This window comes from Rhinopithecus roxellana, chromosome 14 (genome assembly GCF_007565055.1).
Source record: "Rhinopithecus roxellana isolate Shanxi Qingling chromosome 14, ASM756505v1, whole genome shotgun sequence".
NCBI lineage: Eukaryota > Metazoa > Chordata > Mammalia > Primates > Cercopithecidae > Rhinopithecus > Rhinopithecus roxellana.
In genome coordinates, this window is record NC_044562.1 from 77,638,628 (window position 1) to 77,660,505 (window position 21,878).

The following is a 21,878-nucleotide window of genomic DNA, read 5'->3' on the forward strand; positions in this document are numbered from 1 at the left end:
TGTTCTGTCCCCCATTGGTACCCCAAACATTCACCCATGCTAATGAGTTAGCATGGAAACTGTGCTTTGGAGGACAAATCAGCTAAGAGCAGAAACAAACCTAGAGCTTTTTCCATTTATCTGATTTCTGCACAAATGCTGAGTTTGCCATTTAAAGTGGGTGTGTATCCATTGGGAGAACCCAGTCATTGTGTCCTGGCATAAAAACGGCTCCTTTGAAATTAGGATAGTGTGTAAACTCATCCCCTAAGAGCTTTGTAGATCTCTTGCAATTGTTTCTTGGACCCTGTTTGAATTTGCTCTTTTAAATGGGCTGCTTAGGGAAAATACTGGCACCAATTTAACAAAAAGGGATATCATTAATTTCTTCCTCTAAAAAGGAAGAAATCCCTCTGGGAACACTGAGTCTTCATGTATATTAGGTGAGACAAACCAGCCTGGTGTCTGGGTAGACTGGCTGTTCTAATTGCTCACTGCTAAGCAGCCAAACATACCTTTCTGGATGGTGACTCGGGGATCTGAGTCTGTGGGAGCTATAAATATTCCTGAAACCATTTAGGTGGATTAATGAAACGTAACACCCTCCCATTACACAAACTGCCAGACACAGAAAATACCAACAAATCGGTCCCACTCAAATGCAGTAAAGATTCAAGGTGATATACTCTTGAGGCTTGTGATGGTATCGAGGGAAAATTAAGTGCAGTTTTTTAGAAATCGTAGCACACTCCAGAAGACTTGATAATTTGAATGGAAAGAAGAAAGGAGTTGCTAACTTGGAAATTAGGTACTTTCAAAAGTGATTCTCATTGGAAGAGTGAGAAATAGCAGTAGCAGCAGCTAAACTTTATTAGATGCTTACCATGTACCAGGCATTATTCTACATGTAGTAAGCTAATAATCTGGAGTCTTATTTTTGGATAAATCCTGACCCAGAATCCTCTCAAAGCTTCCAGAGCATGTCACACACACACACAGATAAACACACACACATTCTTAGGAACCTAGGAACACAGATCACAGAACAGGGAATTTTAGTGTAATAAAAACCTTAAATATCAGCAAAACACTGGAAAGAGGGGACAATGTGGGACTGGAGGAGTGAGTGTGGGGGTGATGGTGGTGGACAGTGCTCAGGCAAAGCTCTAGTCTAGGATAGAGTGCATGATTTGAAAGTGGGAAGTCAGGAAGTCATTGTGAATTGTTTGGTTGGGAGAAAAATTACGGACTCATTTAATATCCAGTTTATGTTGAATTTCTCCCTCCTGTCATTATCCAAACTATATTTATAGTTTGTTTAATAAGAGATACATCTGTTCTTTTTTAAAAATTGCAAGTATTGTTAATCCAAATTCAGCAGCATTCCAAACTAAACAAAACACCTCTACCTAATGCCAATAATCCCCCAGGCATGGCTTTATGTCCTTTATTTTGCTCTCTCATCTTTGGGCCTAATTAGGAGAGAGCCCTTGAAACCCTAAATTCTGACCAATGAATAAATAATCAAACAACTTGGATATAATGTAATAGACTTTACAGTCTACAACCAAATATAGAGCTAACTGGTCAACACCTTAAGGCTTCTATTTTCCCCTGTTCATTTATAGAACAAAGAGGAAAAGACATTTAATAAGCTTAAATGGCCATCCAATGAGCCCTTAAGAATAGCCTGGGCCAGAGAGCTGATCCAGAGGTACTACTGACTCTATGTCTCCCTAGAGCCCATTTCTGGGTTGGGTTCTAGCTCTGGGTTGACCAACAAATATGCAGTTTTTTCATCTATAAAATGAGAGTTGAACAAAAGGACTGCAAAGGCTTCTACAATCTTAAATCTGGATAGGTTAAGCCATATTAACTCTGTAGAAAACTCCCTCAAAGAAAAATGAAATATTCCTATGAGTAACAAGAATAACTCCATGCAGCACCAAACTTTTGTTGAATGCTTACGACATGTGAAGTAGTGTGTTAAGCACTTTACATCTATACCCTATGATGTAGGTACTGTTATTATTCCTATTTTGGAGATGAGGAAAGAGGGGTATAGGGAGATTAAGTTAACTTGACCAAAGTCACAAAGCTATTAGAGTGCCATAGCTGGGATGTAAATTTAAGTCTGACTGACTCCAAAGCCAGCTTTGCCACCCTGCCAAGGGTATGGGACCATCATCCATGGATATCTCTTCTTTGTAAGGGTTCCAAACTAGAAACAACCCAGGTGCCCATCAACAGAAACATGAATTCATAAAGTGTGCTCTAATCCTAAAATGGGATACCATACAGCATGAAAATATACAAGTGAATCTTTAAAATATAATGCTAAGAGGAAAAAGAGAAAAAGCTAGAAGTCAAAGAATACATGCTATGTGGTTCCAGTTATGCACAGTTTAAAAACAGGCAAAATTAAGCTATAATATTTAGGGATGCATACTTAGTTGGTTACCTGTAGGGTGCAGAAAGAGAGTCATAATCCTGAAAGGGCATGCTGACAGCTTCTGTGGCACTGGCAAGGTCTGCTTTGTGATCTCAGTTGTGCTTACATGGTGCTTGCATTATAATAATTTATTACACTGTCCATTTTTGTTTTAAGCATTTTTTTTTTTTTTTGAAATGGAGTCTTGCTCTGTCAACCAGGCTGGAGTGCAGTGGCACGATCTCAGCTCACCACAAGCTCCGCCTCCCAGGTTCACACCATTCTCCTGCCTTAGCCTCCCAAGTACTAGGGACTACAGGTGCCCACCACCACGCCCGGCTAATTTTTTGTATTTTTAGTAGGGATGGGGTTTCACCATAGCCAGGATGGTCTCGATCTCCTGACCTCGTGATCCACCTGCCTCGGCCTCCCAAAGTGCTGGGATTACAGGTGTGAGCCACCGCGCCTGGCCTCCGTTTTAAGCATTTTTTTTTTTTTTTTCTGTAAACATGTTACAGTTCAGAATTTTTTAAAAGGCAAAACCAAAAATAACCAAGGATGGGTGTTGGGGGTGCAAAACAAAAATAAACCACCACATTGATCTTGTATCTCTCACATGTGAGCTTTTCCCGGTGTGGAAAAAGAATGGGCAGAGGGCTGGAAACATCTTTTCTCACTCTTCGCTGCAGGTCTGAGTTTTGGAGTAAGCTTGTCTGAACCTTCCGTGGAGACCAAATATCACCGTTGTAGCTCCCACAGCTCCTGTGCTCACCCCTATCAACACCCCTATCAAACAAGTCAAAGGCGACTTGTTTTCAAATTTATTTGTCCATCTCTCTCGGAATATAAATTTCACAAGAGCAAGCCTGGATCTTGATCCCTTTTAGTGGGTGCACAAGTAACATCCGCTGGACAAATATCCTAATGAATGAGTAATAAAGGTATATTTTATTCTCTCCCAGCCCCCTCTGAAATTTAAACCAACAAATTGATCTCTTGCTAAGTACTGTTTTAGCAGACAACCTGAGTTTTTCTAGTTTTTCCAGGAGTTTTAGTTACTTAACAAACATAAATAGTGAGGAAACCAAGAGAGGAAAATAGAAATGAAAACTGAGGAGAAAATCTCTATATGCATATAACCCAGTTTCTTTTTTCTCCTTATATAATTTGGGACTACATCTCTCTTGCTACCCTATAGCACTAAAACTTGATTACACTGAATTTAGGGATCACACTCACGCCATGGTTCTTATGTATTCAACTTCTGTACTGCCAACTACCTTGTTCCTCTCAAGCTGTTCTTATTTTCTTAGGTAGGTATAGTGGGTATCAAGCCAAAGTGGCTTATTTAAAAACATTTTTCTCCCTGATTATTTTTCTGCAAAAGACACTGTTAAGAGAAATAAAGATAAGCCACAAACTGGGAAAAAAGTATTTGCAAAACACATACTTGACACCTGCACGTGTGTGTTCATTGCAGCACTATTCACAATAGCAAAAACATGGAGTCAATCTAGATGCCCATCAATGGTAGACTGGATGATGAAAATGTGGTACAGATACACCATGGAATCTACATAGCCATAAAAGAAGAACGAGATCATGGCCTTTGCAGCAACGTGGATGAAGCTGGAGGCCATTATCCTAAGTGAATCAATCCAAGAGCAGAAAGCCAAATGCTGCATTTTCTCATTTATAAGTGGGAGCTAAACATTGGGTACACATGGACACAAAGCAGGGAACAACAGACACTGAGGCCTATTTGAGGGTGGAGGGCGGTTGGAGAGTGAGGATTAAAAAACTATTTATTGGGCCGGGCACGGTGGCTCATGCCTGTAATCCCAGCACTTTGGGAAGCCGAGACGGGCGGATCACGAGGTCAGTAGATCGAGACCATCCTGGCTAACACGGTGAAACCCCGTCTCCACTAAAAATACAAAAAATTAGCCGGGCGTGGTGGCGGGCGCCTGTAGTCCCAGCTACTCCGGAGGCTGAGGCAGGAGAACGGCGTGAACCCGGGAGGCGGAGCTTGCAGTGAGCTGAGATTGCGCCACTGCACTCCAGCCTGGGCAACAGAGCAAGACTCCGTCTCAAAAAAAAAAAAAAAACAAAACTATTTATTAGGTATTATGCTGATTATTAAGGTGACAAAATTATCTTTACACCAAACCTCTGCAACCTGCAATTTACAATTGTGTGTAACAAACCTGTATATGTACCTTTTGAACCTAAAATAAAAGTTGGAAAGAAAAACAAAAAAAAACACGTATCTAATGTAGGACTGTATCCAAAATATACAAAGAACTCTTAAAACTCAAGAATAGGAAAACAAACAATGCAATTTTAAAATGGTCAAAAATCTGAATAGATACCTCACCAAATAAGATACACAGATGTCGAATAAGCATATGAAAGAAATAAGCATGTGAAAAGATGCTTAACATCATATGTTATCAGTGAATTGCAAATTAAAATAATGAGATGTTACTACACAACTATTAAAATGTCAAAATCCAGCCGGGCACGGTGGCTCACGCCTGTAATCTCAGCACTTTGAGAGGCCAAGGCGGGTGGAGCACCTGCGGTCAGTAGTTTGAGACCAGCCTGGCTAACATGGTGAAATCCCATTTCTACTGAAAATACAAAAAATTAGCCAGGTGTGGTGGCACGCGCCTGTAATCCCAGCTACTTGGGAAACTGAGGCAGGAGAATCACTTGAATCCGGAAGGTGAAGGTTGCAGTGAGCCGAGATCGTGCCATTGCACTCCAGCTTGGGCAACAAGAGCGAAACTCTGTCTCAAAAAAATAAAAATAAAAATAAAAATTCCGGATACTGACAACCCCAAAGGCTGACAAGGATGCAGAGCAACAGGAACTCTCATTCATTGCTGAAGGAAATGCAAAATGGTACAGCCAGTTTGGAAGACAGTTTGGCAGTTTCTTGCAAAGCTAAACATACTCTTACCACACAATCCAATAATCATACTCCCAGGTATTAACTCAAATGAAGTAAAAAGTCACATCCACACCAAAACCTGAACACAAATGTTTATGGTGGGTTCACTCATAATTGTCCAAACAACCAAGATATCAAGCTATCAAGCCATCACAAGACATGGAGGTTTGTTTGTTTTTTTTTTTCTAGACGGAGTCTTGATCTGTTGTCCAAGCTGGAGTGCAGTGGCGTGATCTCAGGTTCATTACAACCTCTAGCTCCCAGGTTCAAGTGATTCTCCTGCCTCAGCCTCCTGAGTAGCTGGAATCACAGGCATGTGCTACCACGCACGCCCAGTTAGTTTTTGTATTTTTAGTAGAGACAGTGTTTTGTCATGTTGGTCAGGCTGGCTCGAACTCCTGACCTCAAGTGATCCACCTGCCTTGGCCTCCCAAAGTGCTGGGGTTACAAGTATGAGCCACCACACCTGGCTGACGTGGAGGAATCTTAAATGCACATTATTATTATTATTTTAGAGATAGGATCTTGCTCTGCTGCCTAAGCTGGAGTGCAGTGGTGTCATCATAGCTCACTGCACCCTTGACCTCCTGGGCTCAAGTGATCTTTCCACTTCAGCCTCCCATGTAGCTAGGAAGATAGACAGACACCACATCACTTGGCTAATTTTTAAATTTTTTGTAGAGACAGGGTCTTGCTGTGTTAGACCAGGCTGGACTTGAATTCTTGGCTTCAGACAATCCTCCCACCTCAGCCTTCCAAAGTGCTGGGATTACAGGTGTAAACCACCACACCTGGCCTCTTAAGTGCATATTGCTAAAGTGAAAGAAGTCAATCAGAAATGGCTATATACTATACTATTCCAACTATATGACATTCTGAAAAAGGCAAAACTACAGAGGCACTAAAATAAATAAGTAAATAAATAAACAGTGGTTGCCAAGGGCTTGTGGGGAGGGAGGAATAAAGAAGTAGAGATGGGATTTTTAGGTCAGTGAAATTATTCTGTATGATACTGTTATGATGAATACAGGTCATTATGCATTTGTCAAAGCTCACAGAATATACAGCACAAAGAGTGAACTCTAATGTAATAATAGTGTATCAATATGGGCTTATCAATTGTAATAAATGAACCATGCTAATACAAGATGTCAATTATAGAGGAAACGGGGAGAAAAGGAGAGGGAAAAGGGTATGTAAGAATTTTGTCCTTTCAGCTCAATATTTCTGTAAGCCAAAAATTACTAAATAGTCTATTAAATTTTTAAAACTCAAAAAAATATATTATTCTCAATCTTAGAAAACAAACAAACATAAAACAAAGAAAAATCACTACACCCCACCATTAAACAATTGTATGTTTGATTTTAAAGTTGAAAGAATCCTTTAAAATGAAATAAACTAGGCAGCTGCGGTTAACAGGGCAATCTAGAGAGTGTGTGTTGTTTCAATTACATCAAATAAGAAAAGAATTTAAAAATAAATTTTCTCTAGGCACATTTTACAGCCATGCCATCAACATCCAATCTTGGAAGTCAAATACCCTAACTTGACTCACACACCACCCGCCTTGTGTTGTTTGGCATCTGCACTCCTGATGTCCTGGGCCAATGCCAAACCCTAACTTGGCATTGGCAAAAAGTGCATCATGACCTAATGAACTCAGGAAAGCACCGGAAAAGTTTAGCAAGAACTTTTCACAGATATATTGTAGCAACAATCTAAGAAGAAATGATGTCAAAAACTGTTCAATTCTATAATGTGCTTTAATGAGTTGCAGGAATGAGAACAGGCTATGAAAGGTTTTTTCTGAGGTATGCGGCCTCAGGAATGGTGGCCTGGCATGTGACCTCCATGGCTTGTATCTGCTACTCTCACAGCTGTGACCACTTTCCCCTCCAGCCTCCTCTAGACTCCTCTAGCCTCAGCTCCTCCAATAGAGTCGGAATCTTGCTATTGATTCAGCTGGCTGAGGGTGGAGAAAAGCACTGACCTTTGTGGAGTACATCCCTTGTTCTTCCTTATCATCCTGATTCTCAAATTTCAAGGGAAATGGGGCACTATGATCAATCTTGGTAGGTATCTACAGAGTTCCTTCAGAGAGCCCCAGTTTTGAACAGAGCCCTCAGTTGAGGTAAACTACTAGGACTATAATTGATGTCCAAAGTACCCTGTTCCTATTTTTCAAAATTACAAAATAAAACAAAACAAAAACAAGGAAACCAAAAATCCAGATCTAGTAAAAATGAGAAAAGTCTCCGTATTTGTCCGTTCTCACATTGCTATAAAGAACTACCGAGACTAGGTAGTTTATAAAGAAAACAGGTGTAACTGACTCACAGTTTCACAGTCGGTACAGGAGGCATGATTGGGGAGGCCTCAGAAAACTTACAGTCATGGCAGAAGGTAAACGGCGAGCAAGCACATTTTCACATGGCAGCAGGAAAGAGGGAAGGGGGAAGTGCTACATAATTTTAAACAGTCAGATCTTTTGAGAACTCACTCACTATCATGAGAACAGCAAGGGGGAAATCCACCCCCACGATCCAATCACCTCCCACCAGGTCTCTCTCCCAACACTGGGGATTACAATTCAACATGAGATCTGAGTGGTCATGCAGAGCTAAACCATATTATTCTGCCCCAACCCCTCCAAAATCTCATGCTCTTCTCACATTTCAAAACCAATCATGCCTTCCCTAGAGTCCCCCAAAGTCTTAACTCATTCTAGTATTAACCCAAAAGTCCAAGTCCAAAGTCTCATCTGAGGCAAGGCAAGTCCCTTCCACCCATAAGCCTCTACAACCAAAAACAAGTTAGTTACTTCCAAGATACAATGGGGGTACAGGCATTGGGTAAATTCTCCCATTCCAAAAGGGAGAAATTGGACAAAAGAAAGGGCCCATAGGCCCCATGTAAGTCTGAAACCCAGTAGGGTAGTCATTAAATCTTAAAGGTCCAAAATAATATCCTTTGACTCCATGTCTCATATCCAGGCCACACTGATGCAAGTGCCACACACACATCTGGGCTCCCAAGGCCTTGGGCAGCACGGTGTTTTGGTTCTGCAAGTTTGGCTGCTTTTACAGCCTGGCATTGAGCCCAGCCTGCAGCTTTTCTAGGCACACAGTGTAAGCTGTTGGTAGATCCACCATTTGGAGTCTGGAGGTCAGCAAACCTCTTCTCAAAGATCCACTAGGCAGTACTCCAGTGGGGACTCTGTGTGTGGGGGCTCCAATCCTAGATTTCTCCTCTGCACTGCCCTATTAGAGGTTCTCCATGAGGCTCTGCAATTGCAGCTGACTTCTGCTTGGACATCCATGTGTTTCCATACATTCTCTGAAATCTAGGCAGAGGCTTCGAAGTCTCAACTCTTGTTTTTGTGCACCTACAGACCCAACACCACGTGGAAGCCACCAAGGCTTGGGACTTGAAGCAATGGCTTCAGCTGTACCTTGGCCCCTTTTAGCCACAGCTGAAGCTGGAACGGCTGGGATGCAGGGCGCCATGTCCTGAGGCTGCACAGAGCAGTGGGACCCTGGGCCCAGCCCAGAAAACCTTTTTTCCCTCCTACGCCTGCAGGCCTATGATGGGAGGGGCTGCCACGAAGGTCTCTGAAATGCCCTGGAGGCATTTTTTCCATTGTTTTGGCTATTAACATTCAGCTCCTCTTTACTCATGCAAATTTCTGCAGCCTTGAATTCTTCCACAGAAAATGTGTTTTTCTGTACAACCACATGACTGGGCTGCAATTTTTCCAAACTTTTATGCTCTGCTTCCCTTTTAAACAAACGTTCTAGTTTCAGGTCATTTCTTTGTTTATGTAAATGATTGTAGACTTTTGGAAGCAGCCAGGACCCCTCTTGAATGCTTTGCTGCTTAGAAATTTCTTCTACCAGATATCCTAAATCATCTCTTTCAAGTTCAAAGTTCCACAGGTCTCCAGAGACACAATGCCACCAGTCTCTTTGATAAGTACAGCAAGAGTGACCTTTACTGCAGTTCCCAGTAAGTTTCTCATCTCCGTCTGAAGCCACTTCACCCTGGACTTCACTGTCCATATCACTATCAGCATTTTGGTTGCAACTCTTCAACAAGTCTCTAGGAAGTTTCAAACTTTGCTTCATCTTTCTGTCTTCTGATCCCTCCAAACCGTTCCTACCTCTGCCCATTACCCAGTTCCAATGTTGCTTCTACATTTTCAGTTATCTTTATAGTAATGCCTTTATAGCCATACCCCACTCCGGGTACCAATTTTCTGTATTAGTCCATTCTCATGCTGCTATAAAAAACTATCTGACACTGGCTGGGCATGGTGGCTTACACCTGTAATCCCAACATTTTGGGAGGCCAAGGCAAGCAGATCACGAGGTCAGGAGTTCAAGACCAGCTTGACCAACATGGTGAAACCCCATCTCTACTAAAAATACAAAAATTAGCCGGGCGTGGTGGCATGTGCCTGTAATCCCAGCCACTTGGGAGGCTGAGACAGGAAAATCGCTTGAACCCAGGAGGCAGAGGTTGCAGTGAGCCGAGATCACGCCACTGCACTCCAGCCTGGCAACAGAGTGAGACTCCACCTCAAAAACAAACAAACAAACAAACTACCTGAGACTATGAGATTGGGTAACTTACAAAACTAAGAGGTTTAATGGGCTCACAGTTCCACAGGGCGTACAGGAGGCACGACTGGAGAGGCTTAAGAAGCTTTAAAATCATGGCAGAAGGGAAAAGGGGAAGAAAGCACATCTTCACACGGCAGCAGGAAAGAGAAGGGGGAAGTGCTACACACTTTTAAACAACCAGATATCACAAGAACTCATTCATGATCATGAGAATAGCAAGGGGGAAATCCCCCATGCAATGATCCAATCACCTCCCACCAGGTCCCTCCCCCAACACTGAGAATTACAATTCAACATGAGATTTGGGTGGGGACACAAAGCTAAACCATATCAGTCTCTTAAGCAAAACAGAAAAAGTGTATGATTAATATAAATGAAGCTAAATTAGAAATTGGATTGGGGATTAAGACAACTATAATCTGTCTTCTGTCTCCTTCCATCCCTTTGTCCTCATGCCCACAAGCCTCAAACTGTACACTTCCTTATGTTGGCCTTGCCTAGATTTTTTTTTTTTTTTTTTTTTTCAAAAAGTCAGGGAACAAACATTATGGCAATGACATATATATTAGAAATACGTGGCCGGGCGCGGTGGCTCAAGCCTGTAATCCCAGCACTTTGGGAGGCCGAGACGGGCGGATCACGAGGTCAGGAGATCGAGACCATCCTGGCTAACACGGTGAAACCCCGTCTCTACTAAAAATACAGAAAACTAGCCGGGTGAGGTGGCGGGCACCTGTAGTCCCAGCTACTCAGGAGGCTGAGGAAGGAGAATGGCGTGAACCCGGGAGGCGGAGCTTGCAGTGAGCTGAGATCCGGCCACTGCACTCCAGACCGGGCGATAGAGCGAGACTCCGTCTCAAAAAAAAAAAAAGAAATACGTAAGAACGAATCATATGAACCCAGGAGGTGGAGGCTGCAGTGAGCCGAGACCACACCACTGCACTCCAGCCTAGGTGGCAGAGTAAGACTCCATCTAAAAATAAATAAATAGAATTAAATACACAAAATTATATATACATATATGAAACATTTCATATACATATGTAAAATGTTTCATATATATATGAAAACATTCAGATCTGGTGGGGCTTAGAGTAATTTTGCCGTGTGGGAGAATATACTACAGCCAGGCTAGCAGAAGTAGTATAGTTTATAACCTGGAAATAACATTTAAAAGCAACAAGTTCTGGCTGAGTGTGGTGGCTCATGCCTGTAATCCCAGCACTCTGGGAGGCTGAGGTGGGTGGATCACTTGAGTCCAGGAGTTCAACACCAGGCTGGGCAGCATAGTGAAATCCTGTCTCTACAAAAAATACAAAAATTAGCCAGGTGTGGTGGCTCAGGCCTGTAATCGCAGTTACTCAGGAGGCTGAGGCACGAGAAAAGCTTGAACCCAGGAGGCAGAGGTTGCAGTGAGACGAGATTGTGCCACTGCACTCCAGTCTGGGCGACAGAACAAGACTCTGTCTCACAAAAACAAACAAACAATAAAGGCAGTAATTCCTAATAATTTTAGAAAATGAAACACTTTATAGATTGTTTAGAAGTCTGGAACACTCCCACCCTCTTCATGCACAGCAAAGCTAAAAGTAAATGTAACTTTGTTCTTGACAACTTCCCGATAATTTAATGAGATCACTTGAGATCCATGAGGACACTCAACATGTCACCAGACTAGCTTTGGAAAACAACAGCTGCAAAGACCAAGATATTATAATCGTATTAGTCTCTTAAGTGTCTTATTTCATTTCCTGGCCCTGTGGTTGACATATAGTAGGTGTTCAATAAATGTTTGTTGAATGAATGAGGAGAAAGCCACATATATAAAGTCCACTTTCTCGGATTCAATATTGTGTCACAGAGATAGGGCATGTCCAGAGTAGTGGTTTTCAAAGGGAAGTCCCCAGACCAGCAGCATCTCATCCTCTGGAAACCTGATAACAATACGAATCCCCCTCTCCATCCCACACAGAATTGGAAACTATGCAGTGGGTTCAGCAGTCTGTCTTAACCAGCATTCTGCGTGATTCTGGAGAGCCCAGTGAAGTTTGAGAGCAATCTGTCTAAAAAGATCCCTTAATATGAGGTGTTTTTCTAACCTCACATGCTAGCAATAACAATTCTATACCTGTAATTCCTTTGCCATTTCACTGAGAAAGGCCCTCAGATAAGACTTTACCAAGTTTTACTGATGAGGGTTTAAGGTGAATTCAATGGCATCCAGACAAGAAGAAAAGATGTTTTCAGCCTAAGGGAGCCAAAAAGAGCAGGGATTCAGAACCTCAGAGACTACCCATAAATGAATACAGTCTTGTGTGTGACATTCAGTCATGAATTTGGGTAAGGGACAGAGAGGCCCAGTAGCCTTGCCTTTGTTTAGTGTCTGATTTCCACGTGCCTTCCTGAGGGAGATTATGCGGCCTTTGAGACTCTGTTGTAGGAACATGCTCTCCCTGTCAAATGGGAGACATCTTAGCCCTTTATGATCATAGCATTGCTGTCTGGCGAGCTGCTTGTACTCCTTTCCAAACACAGGCGGCCCGTGTGAAGTGATTCTGTTACCTGGATCTGAGGTATAGTCTTGCCTGTTATAGTGATCTTGCCCCAAACAAGCTCAATTTCATGTATCATTACAGGGTGACCAACTCATCTGTTTGCCTGGGACTGTCCTGGTATAAGCACTGAAAATCCCACATTTTGGAAAACATTTCTGTCACAGGAAAGTTGAGATGTTTGGTCACTTTAAGGATTAACGTTTTCAAGAATAAAATATAGCCTGAGTTTGCTTTCCGACAGCTGAATTGCTGCCAAAACCAACAAAATTTAGTGATGAGAGCAACTGGAAAGGTAAAGGAAAATAATGAAGTAGATGGCATTAAAGAAGCTGCTAAGTGAAAGAAAATGGTATGATTTGCTCAGGAGCCGTGGCTAGACAGGCCATGAAAGATCTGAAATCAATCACTAATGCCCGATGCCAGGTTCCACATGCTCTCTGGTGGCTCTACCACATCCCAACAGTGTGCTTTGCCAACTATGACCCCCTCAGGAGGCCAGTAGAATACTGCTTGCTACTTTTGACCTTCAAAAAGAAATGTGATTAAGGTCTACTCCCTGTAGATGGGAAGAAAACCCAGGACAGGGGTAACTCTTAGGTGAGGTATAACAGAAAACTCAAGGGCAGGCAGTGAGGGTTCTTTAACAAGCACAGGTCACAAGGTTAAACTAAAGCTTGTGTACTTTACATTAAGAAAATATAAGTAAAGGACCTGGCATGGTACCTAATATAGGTACTAATATACTACATACATTAGAGTTCCTGTTCTTTTATTCACAGGGGATTTTCTCAGATCTCCCTCTCAAACCCACTTCTTTTACTGCCTAAAACAATGCTTAAAACCTGTTTTTTAGACCATAGCAAAGATGAAAAAGGAAAAAGGAGAAGAAAAGTATGTTACAAAAAGTCAGCTCATTAACAACAGCAAGAAACATCAGCTTTGTGTTGAGAGAGGAGAAATTAAACAGAGAATCTGGCACATTAACTAAAAATCATAATGGTCAAGGGTCATTTACTGCAAGGGTAGGTGGCCCTATTTCACAACGGTCTCTGAGGATTGCTCTGCATTACAGCCCAATGTGATAACTGCTGTTAATAATCATGCCCCTAGATACAAAGAATAAGGAGAATTGTGTTTGTGCACTCAATATGAAAGGTAATTTTAGGTTTGAGAGAGTTTCAGCTGTATGGAAAATGTACTTACACAGACGATTTCATTTCTTGATGATGTCTAGTTCGTTCTCAACTCCAAAGCTGAGGTTATTGGTAAAATCATAATCCAGATCATGCCACTCACTGGCCTCCCATTTCACTGAGACTAAACCCTCACTACTCACAAAGTGAACCTCAGACCAACAATATCAGAAACCCCCGCAAGCTCATTAGTGCTGCAGAATCTCAGAGCCACTCAGACCTGCTGAATGAGAATCCTCATGGTATCTAGATTCCTAGGATGTTTGTTAGGACATTAAACAGTACGAACCTGCATTATCTGGCTCCTCTTTTCCTATGACTCTACTTTTTGGTCTCTCAGCTCCAACACAGGGACTTCTACTCTTCATATAGTCCATTCACATTCTTTCCTCCAGGCCTTTATCATGGTCTTCTGCCAGGAACGCTCTTCTCTTAGATATTTACATGGTGAACTGGCTCACCACCCTCAAGCCTCTACTCAAATCTCACATTCTTAATGAAGCCACACTGTTTAAAAATACAACCACCCAGGCCGGGGGCGCGGTGGCTCACGCCTGTAATCCCAGCACTTTGGGAGGCCGAGGTGGGCGGATCACAAGGTCAGGAGATCGAGACCATCCTGGGTAACATAGTGAAATCCCATCTCTACTAAAAAAAGAAAAAATTATACAAAAGTTAGCTGGGAGTGGTAGCGCATGCCTGTAATCCCAGCTACTCAGGAGGCTGAGACAGGGGAATGGCGTGAACCTGGGAGGCGGAGGTTGCAGTGAGCTGAGATCATGTCACTGCACTCCAGCCTGGTGACAAAGCTAGACTCCATCTCAAATAAACACACACACACACACACACACACACACACACACACACACACATATATACATACAACCACCCAAACTCACCCTCTACACTTGGGCTACTCCTTATCACCCTTGCAGTTGTATTTTCTCCCTGTAACTCTTTACCCCTCTAACATCCCACATAATTGACTTATTTGTCTGCTTATTGTTCATTGTCTATCTCCCTCTGCTACAGTGTAGCATCATGTGGACAGGGTTTTGATATTAACACAACATCCAAGTCCATAATTATTTTCTTCGTAATTCATTTTTACTGTATTCCACAAAATTATCAGACTGTGGTAAAATGGAAAACAACCAACCAAAAATTAGTCTTTTATAAAAGTTTTGAGAAATACTTGTCAGTTTCTGGCACACAGAGTTAATAATTATTTTTTGAATGAATGAATGAATAAATAAATAAATAAATAAATACATACATACATACATAGAAGAACGAATGCCTGAAGTATAACCATTTACACAGTAAAACCAGATAAGGTCTGTATACATTGTTGTCAGTCCTGTTAAATAATTTCACTGCTTACATTAGTGACCAAGTGACTAGAATTATGCACTTCCCAGGTATATTGTGCTTTTCTCTTAATGTGAGCAATGAGTCGTCCCACATGGGCCAGTTAGGGACACTTGTTATACTCTGAAGACATTTAAGGTCCATATTTACAGACTTCTTTGCATGGCTGCTCTAAGCTGAGCTTGAGATGGAGTAACTTTAGATTTATTCCCTGCCTCTCATTCTCACCTCACCGACCCCTTCTTAGAATAATGAAGTTAGGCCTCACTGCAAGTTAGAAGGCAAACCTTCTGGATATTAGTATTTTTTTAAACCGAAAAGGTCACAATATTCTCATTCAACCTTTCACAAAAACATGGGTTAAAATAATGGGTTATTTAAAGCACAGAATTAAACACAAAGGTATAATTTGCTAAAAATGTTGCTTAAATAATATATTCTTGTTTCTACAACTGATAATATAAATGAAACAGAAAAAAAATTTTGTTCTTCATCTTTGTTGTTTTCTAAGATCAAGGGGAATTCGATTTACATATAATGTTTTCTCATGTCTTCATGTCTAAACTTTCTTTGCTTTTCCTGCCCAAAACAGCAATAGTAACAAAATGAAATAGCTTGGATTATTTTAATTTATTCCACTAGTACACTATATCTATTTGGAGGTTGTCTCAGAAACATTTACTTTGTTCTAGGATTGTTAGAAATACATTATAAAATTCTTCTCTGATTCCTTACTTAGGTAAAGTTTCATTTCATTCTTGCTTCCATTATGTTTCATCACCACTTTGGATGCTCAAGAATTCAATTCGAGACCTAGGCTAGGTTGTGAGGAGAGAACTCGTAAATGGGAAGACATGATTCTAAACAGTTTTAAATCTAGTAGATGCATTAAAGTAACTATAAAACAAAGCAGGATGTGATAAGTATTATAAGAAAGAATAAAAGAGTAGGGAGCCATTGTGGTCCTTGAAAAATGGAGAGGATTTTGAAAAGTATATGAGGAAGAAGGACATGTGCAGTAGAAGAGGCAGCATGAACAGTCACAGAGGAGGGAAAGAACATACCAGACATGTTCAGAGAAAACAGAATAGTTTGGAGATTCTGAAGCACAGAATGAAAAAGAGAGAACAGCAGAAGTTAGAGATAGAAAAGAAGATTAGGACCAGAACAGAGAAAGCCTTGAAGGTCATGCTGGGATACTAGGGAGTCACTGAAAAGTGTGGAGGGAGAGAAGGTCACGATTAGGATTTTGCTTTAGAAATCTTAGGTTTCTGTTAGCATAAGATAAACTAAAGGAGAATGGAGGCAGGAAGACTACTTGGGATGCTGTTTATAAGAGTGTAAGGGGCAGTAATGTTGATGGTGGCAGACCCAATAGAAAATCATTTAGACTGCAAGGGAGAGACAACTCTAGAAAGAACGTGCATATAAGCCATTTATAGCAAATCAGATGTGTTACTTATTAATACATTTGACTGTTTAAGACACTTTCCTAAAGAATGGGAAAGATTATTGTAATCCAACAAGTCTCTTTTCTTTTTAATAAATATTAATTCAAAATGTAATGTATTTGTACTTCCCCAAACTATCACACCAAAACTTAATGTCTTACCAAAAGAACTTTATTTCTCTACCTAGTATTCATGTTCATAGATTAACTTTGTATTTATATAATATCAATAACAATAACTACCATAACAGCAACTGACATTTACTAAACCCTTACTATGAGCCAGACACTATGCTATGTCCTTTACTTACACTAGCTCATTTAATCCTAAGTGAAACCTCTCAGATATGCATTACTATTTCCTTCACTTTACGTGAATAGGTACTAAGGTAAGGAGTTGCTACATAGCTTGATTAACACAGGATACCCAGCCAGGCGTGGTGGCTCACACCTGTAATCCCAGCACTTTGGGAGGCTGAGGCGGGTGGATCACGAGGTCAGGAGATCAAGACCATCCTGGCTAACACAGTGAAACCCCGTCTCTACTAAAAATATAAAAAATTAGCTGGGCATAGTGGCGGGCGCCTGCAGTCCCAGCTATTTGGGAGGCTGAGGCAGAATGGTGTGAACCTGGGAGGCGGAGCTTGCACTGAGCAGAGATTGCGCTATTGCACTCCAGCCTAGGTGACAGAGCTAGACTCCATCTCAAAAAAAAAAAAAAAAAAAGAGAGAAAACACACACACACACACACACACACACACACACACACACACACACACACACACAAGACCAGAGATTTGAATCCAGGCAGGTCTGATGCCAGAACCTGCCAGTATGGTTTAGCTATTCAACCATACTTAAAATTTTTCTTTTTAGGAATTACATCTATTTAAAAATAGAATACCAAGAGAGAACAAAAACTAGATAGGACAAATGGAAAATAAATAGCAAGATGATAGATTTAAACCAAAACATATCAATAATCACATTAAATATAAATGCTCTAAACACTCCAATTAAAATATAGAGACTATCTGTTTGGATAGAGAAAAGTACCAACCGGCCGGGCGCGGTGGCTCAAGCCTGTAATCCCAGCACTTTGGGAGGCCGAGACGGGCGGATCACGAGGTCAGGAGATCGAGACCATCCTGGCTAATACGGCGAAACCCCGTCTCTACTAAAAAAATACAAAAAACTAGCCGGGCGACGAGGCGGGCGCCTGTAGTCCCAGCTACTCGGGAGGCTGAGGCAGGAGAATGGCGTGAACCCGGGAGGCGGAGCTTGCAGTGAGCTGAGAGCTGGCCACTGCACTCCAGCCTGGGCGGCAGAGCAAGACTCCGTCTCAAAAAAAAAAAAAAAAAAAAAAAAAAAAAAAAAAAAAAAAAAAAAAAAAGAAAAGTACCAACCAAATTCTTGCATAATGAATTTTGCTCCATTATACTGTTTTTCCCCTAAATTCTCTCCTCTTTTTTTGTACTACTTTTACCCCCACTTCATTGTGACCTTATTCCTGAATACTGTCTGGCTATGAGGAAAATATTTCCTTTGTCAGGTTTATCATTTACTACACATCCATTTAAAAGGTTCTGCTACAATGGACTCATCCTCTTGTCTCTCTCCAAAAGTTTAAGATCCATATAGACTGACTGAAGTCATAACACATTTATTATGCATTTCCCACTTTATACTGTGCTACTTTGTCACTGATAAACAGGCTAAGAAGAAAACTGAAGAGATCTGAGAAATTACTTTCTATTTCAGAAAAATAGATGAGGTTGACATTAAGTGTAACATCAGGAGCATTTCTTTTCTTGGAAAGGTTCACGTAGTCCTTAGTATCTTCTAGCTTGTAAATATTTCTTACAATTATGTTTCTATTTTATCTTCCAGAAGCACTGGTTATAGCTGCATGCAAACCTGAAACTGACTTTTACTATATTTTGTAGCAAGAAATTTAGAAAATGAGCCAGAAATAGTTGTTTCCTAAAGGCATGTCTGTCTTCTTGCTCAAAGAATGGCCATGTTGCCAAAAGGGCAGAACTACTTTCTAAATCCATATTCTTTAGCAACTCCTAGATTTCGACCCTGCATGATCTGCTCCACTAAAAGCTGGTCAGCTGTTTATCTTCCCTTTAATAAAATGAAATTTTAGAACAGTTTCCTAGTTTAAGGTTAAGTAAATGGAAAAGCATGGACTTTGATATTCATTATCTTAAATGACATGGGTACATGGTAAACTGCTACCTTTAATACAAGTTTTACATCCAGCATGTATGGCTTCCCAAAAGTTTTTGCCAACATTTGGTCATATTACTATCTAAATGAGTCCTGCCCAAAGTACGCAAACAAGCAAATGGTAGAAGCAGCATGCAATTCAAAATGTTCTTCTTACCAGGTTTTTGAGGGGCTCCCCAGAGACTCAGTCCTTGGTGATCTGGAGCAGGATGGCATATCCGAGAAGACAGCAAATCAGTCCCAGAAATCGAGTGCTTCGGAAACACCCAGTAAGAGAAATATTATTATTATCCTCTGATGAAACAGCCTTAAGGACATGGCTTCTATTTAACGAAGGGGCACTTAACCCTGACTAAAAGCAAGAGGCTGCGTATATTGGAGTCATTTGTAAGTTGCTCCTGTCTTGCATAGAATTGAATGGAGGTCCTCTCCTCGGGGCAATTAAAAGCCAAGTCTCAACATCTTTTGCTTCATTCATTTATTTCTTCCTCAGAACGAGTCAACCTAGCTTCCTGTTAAATTAATTATAGTCCAGAATATAAAACAGCTATGTGCTGATTTTCACCTATACTTATTTTTTATCTCTAAGAAAGAAAAAATAAAACCTATAGGAAGGTATTAATCTGCTTAACATTTCTAAGTACATCATCCAAAGGATTTTGTTTTTTTAATCTTACATATGCTCAGCAGAGTTACTGGCAAAAAACTGTACATTTTCTTCATTTCATCCTTTCAACATCAAATAGTAGGCAGCAAAAATTGGATCAGACTTCAAAGCCTGCTGTGGGCTCCAAGTCACAGAGAGACGCCTCTATTTCACATATTGAATTCGAGCAGGATATCAAAGTGCTACCAAAGAACCTCGGGTCCTTACTCAAAAAGAGGCTCTAACATCTGTAGAGAGTGGAGTGCACAGACAAATCACCTCAGGGAGCAGCTAACGTTTATTCTCAGCAGCAAATTTCCAGGCTTTTGATTCTCTCTCCACTGTACCTCCCTGTCTCTCTACTGAACCAAAGTTCTTTAGCAAGCTCGGCTTTTGTCTCAAAGACTTCAAAATATCACTAACAGTTTCAAATTTGGATGGCCCAACCAAGCAGCCACAGACAAGCTTCATGCCTATGAACTTGAATGAGTCTGAAGGAATGACACACAGTTACTTTGGAATCATGATATCCAGCTACCTTGTTTGCATGTCCTGCGAAGATATCGCACCCTTTTGGAGAACTCCGGGCTTGTGAATGCCTGAAAAGATAACAATAATAATAATTTCAAAAGACTTGAAAATAATAATAGCAAAACTTAAAGAGGATTGTGTCAAAGATGTATCAAAACATACTCTTTATGCTTCCATGGTTTCCCATTTCAGTCCGTGGTTAAAAGGACATGGTCACCTTAAGAAAATGAGTCCTGGCCGGGCGCGGTGGCTCAAGCCTGTAATCCCAGCACTTTGGGAGGCCGAGACGGGCGGATCACAAGGTCAGGAGATCGAGACCATCCTGGCTAACACGGTGAAACCCCGTCTCTACTAAAAAATACAAAAAACTAGCCGGGCGACGAGGCGGGCGCCTGTAGTCCCAACTACTCGGGAGGCTGAGACAGGAGAATGGCGTGAACCCGGGAGGCGGAGCTTGCAGTGAGCTGAGAGCCGGCCACTGCACTCCAGCCTTGGTGGCAGAGCAAGACTCCGTCTCAAAAAAAAAAAAAAAAAAAAAAAAAAAAAAAAAAAAAAAGAAAATGAGTCCTACTAGGTGTTGCTCCTACATGTTACACACATTCACAGTCTGCCTGAATTCCTAAGATCCAAGAAACTGCTCCTTTTAAAGTTGAGTGATTGGCTTTGGTTTAGTGAGCTCTAATGGGCTTCCATAATCTTTACCAAGAAGCCAACTAAATGGATGCTAAGGCTACACTTCCTGCACAGCACATGAATCACATTCATGGCTACAGAATTTAAAATGGATTCTGTAATCAAGTAAGTTTGGGGAATGTTAGGTTGGGCATAGTTTAAAAGGTTTCCTTACTGCAGGAATAATCTTTTAAAATTACAATATACATTTATGGATCTCTATAGTAAAGATCCAGGGGGGATGCAGGGTATCCAAAAGTAATTTGACCAAGAAGCTTAAAGTGATAACCTATTAACATCTAGTAAAATTGTAATCCTTCATGGAACAAAGTTTGGAAAAATCAGTTGGTCTGGGTCCCCGATTTTTTATAATCAGAACATGTTGTATAAGAGTGTGCTTATAACACACAGATAAAATAGGAGCCCCTCATAATGCCTTTCAGATGGAACCAGCAGATGGAAAGCACTGAGTAAAGAAGGGAAATCTGTGTTCTGACCCCTGCGTCACACACATGCACACATGTGACATGCATGACACAACATGTGACTTTGGGTAAGTTTCTATAGTATTCCTGGTCCTAGTTTTCCTCATCTATAAAATGAGGAGATTGAGATAAATTATTCCTAAGGTCTCTAACAATTTTTTATTATTAATCTTATTCTTTACTTGACAAATTCATTTCCATATATTTATTTGTGGATATTACCTTAAAAATATATATTATAAGCAATATTCCCATTTAAAAATTATCACATCAGTACCTGGAAGGAGGGGACTATAATTCTATATTTATTTGTGTGTATATTTGCTTATCATATGTCTCCCACAATGGAATGTAAGCTACATGAAGTCAGGGACTGGATCTGCTCTAGTTCACGCTCTATGTAAGTACCTACCCAGTGCCCGGTACATAGTAAATGCTCAATAAATATTAACCATTTGAATAAATAAAACAATGATTAGTCAATCCACAAAATGTGGGGCCATGTAGTAAGAATACTCTTACTATTAAAATTAAATTAACTATCATTTCTATACTACTTCATTTTAAAAAATGCTTTTAAGTATTTAAGAAAGCTTCACAACAATTTGGTCTAAGTACTTTAATTGTATCTATTATATGGATGAAGAAAGAGGTTCAGAGAGGTTAAGAGATTTTTCCCAGGTATCATGGTAAATACCTGGTAGAACGAAGGCATTTACCCATGTTTGTCTGACTCCAAATCCTCTGC

At 40.8% G+C, this 21,878-nt stretch overlaps 1 protein-coding gene across 1 annotated transcript in view; it reads right to left on the reverse strand.

The window, feature by feature from the left end:
- MYO3B (myosin IIIB) overlaps nucleotides 1-21,878 on the reverse strand; it is a 502,779-nt gene that overhangs the window by 99,888 nt on the left and 381,013 nt on the right. The window contains exons 31-32 of the mRNA XM_010377618.2: nucleotides 19,981-20,041; nucleotides 18,954-19,050 (exon numbers count right to left, since the gene is read on the reverse strand). Coding sequence (XP_010375920.2) covers nucleotides 18,954-19,050; nucleotides 19,981-20,041 — 158 coding nt within the window. The remainder of the gene's footprint in view (nucleotides 1-18,953; nucleotides 19,051-19,980; nucleotides 20,042-21,878) is intronic.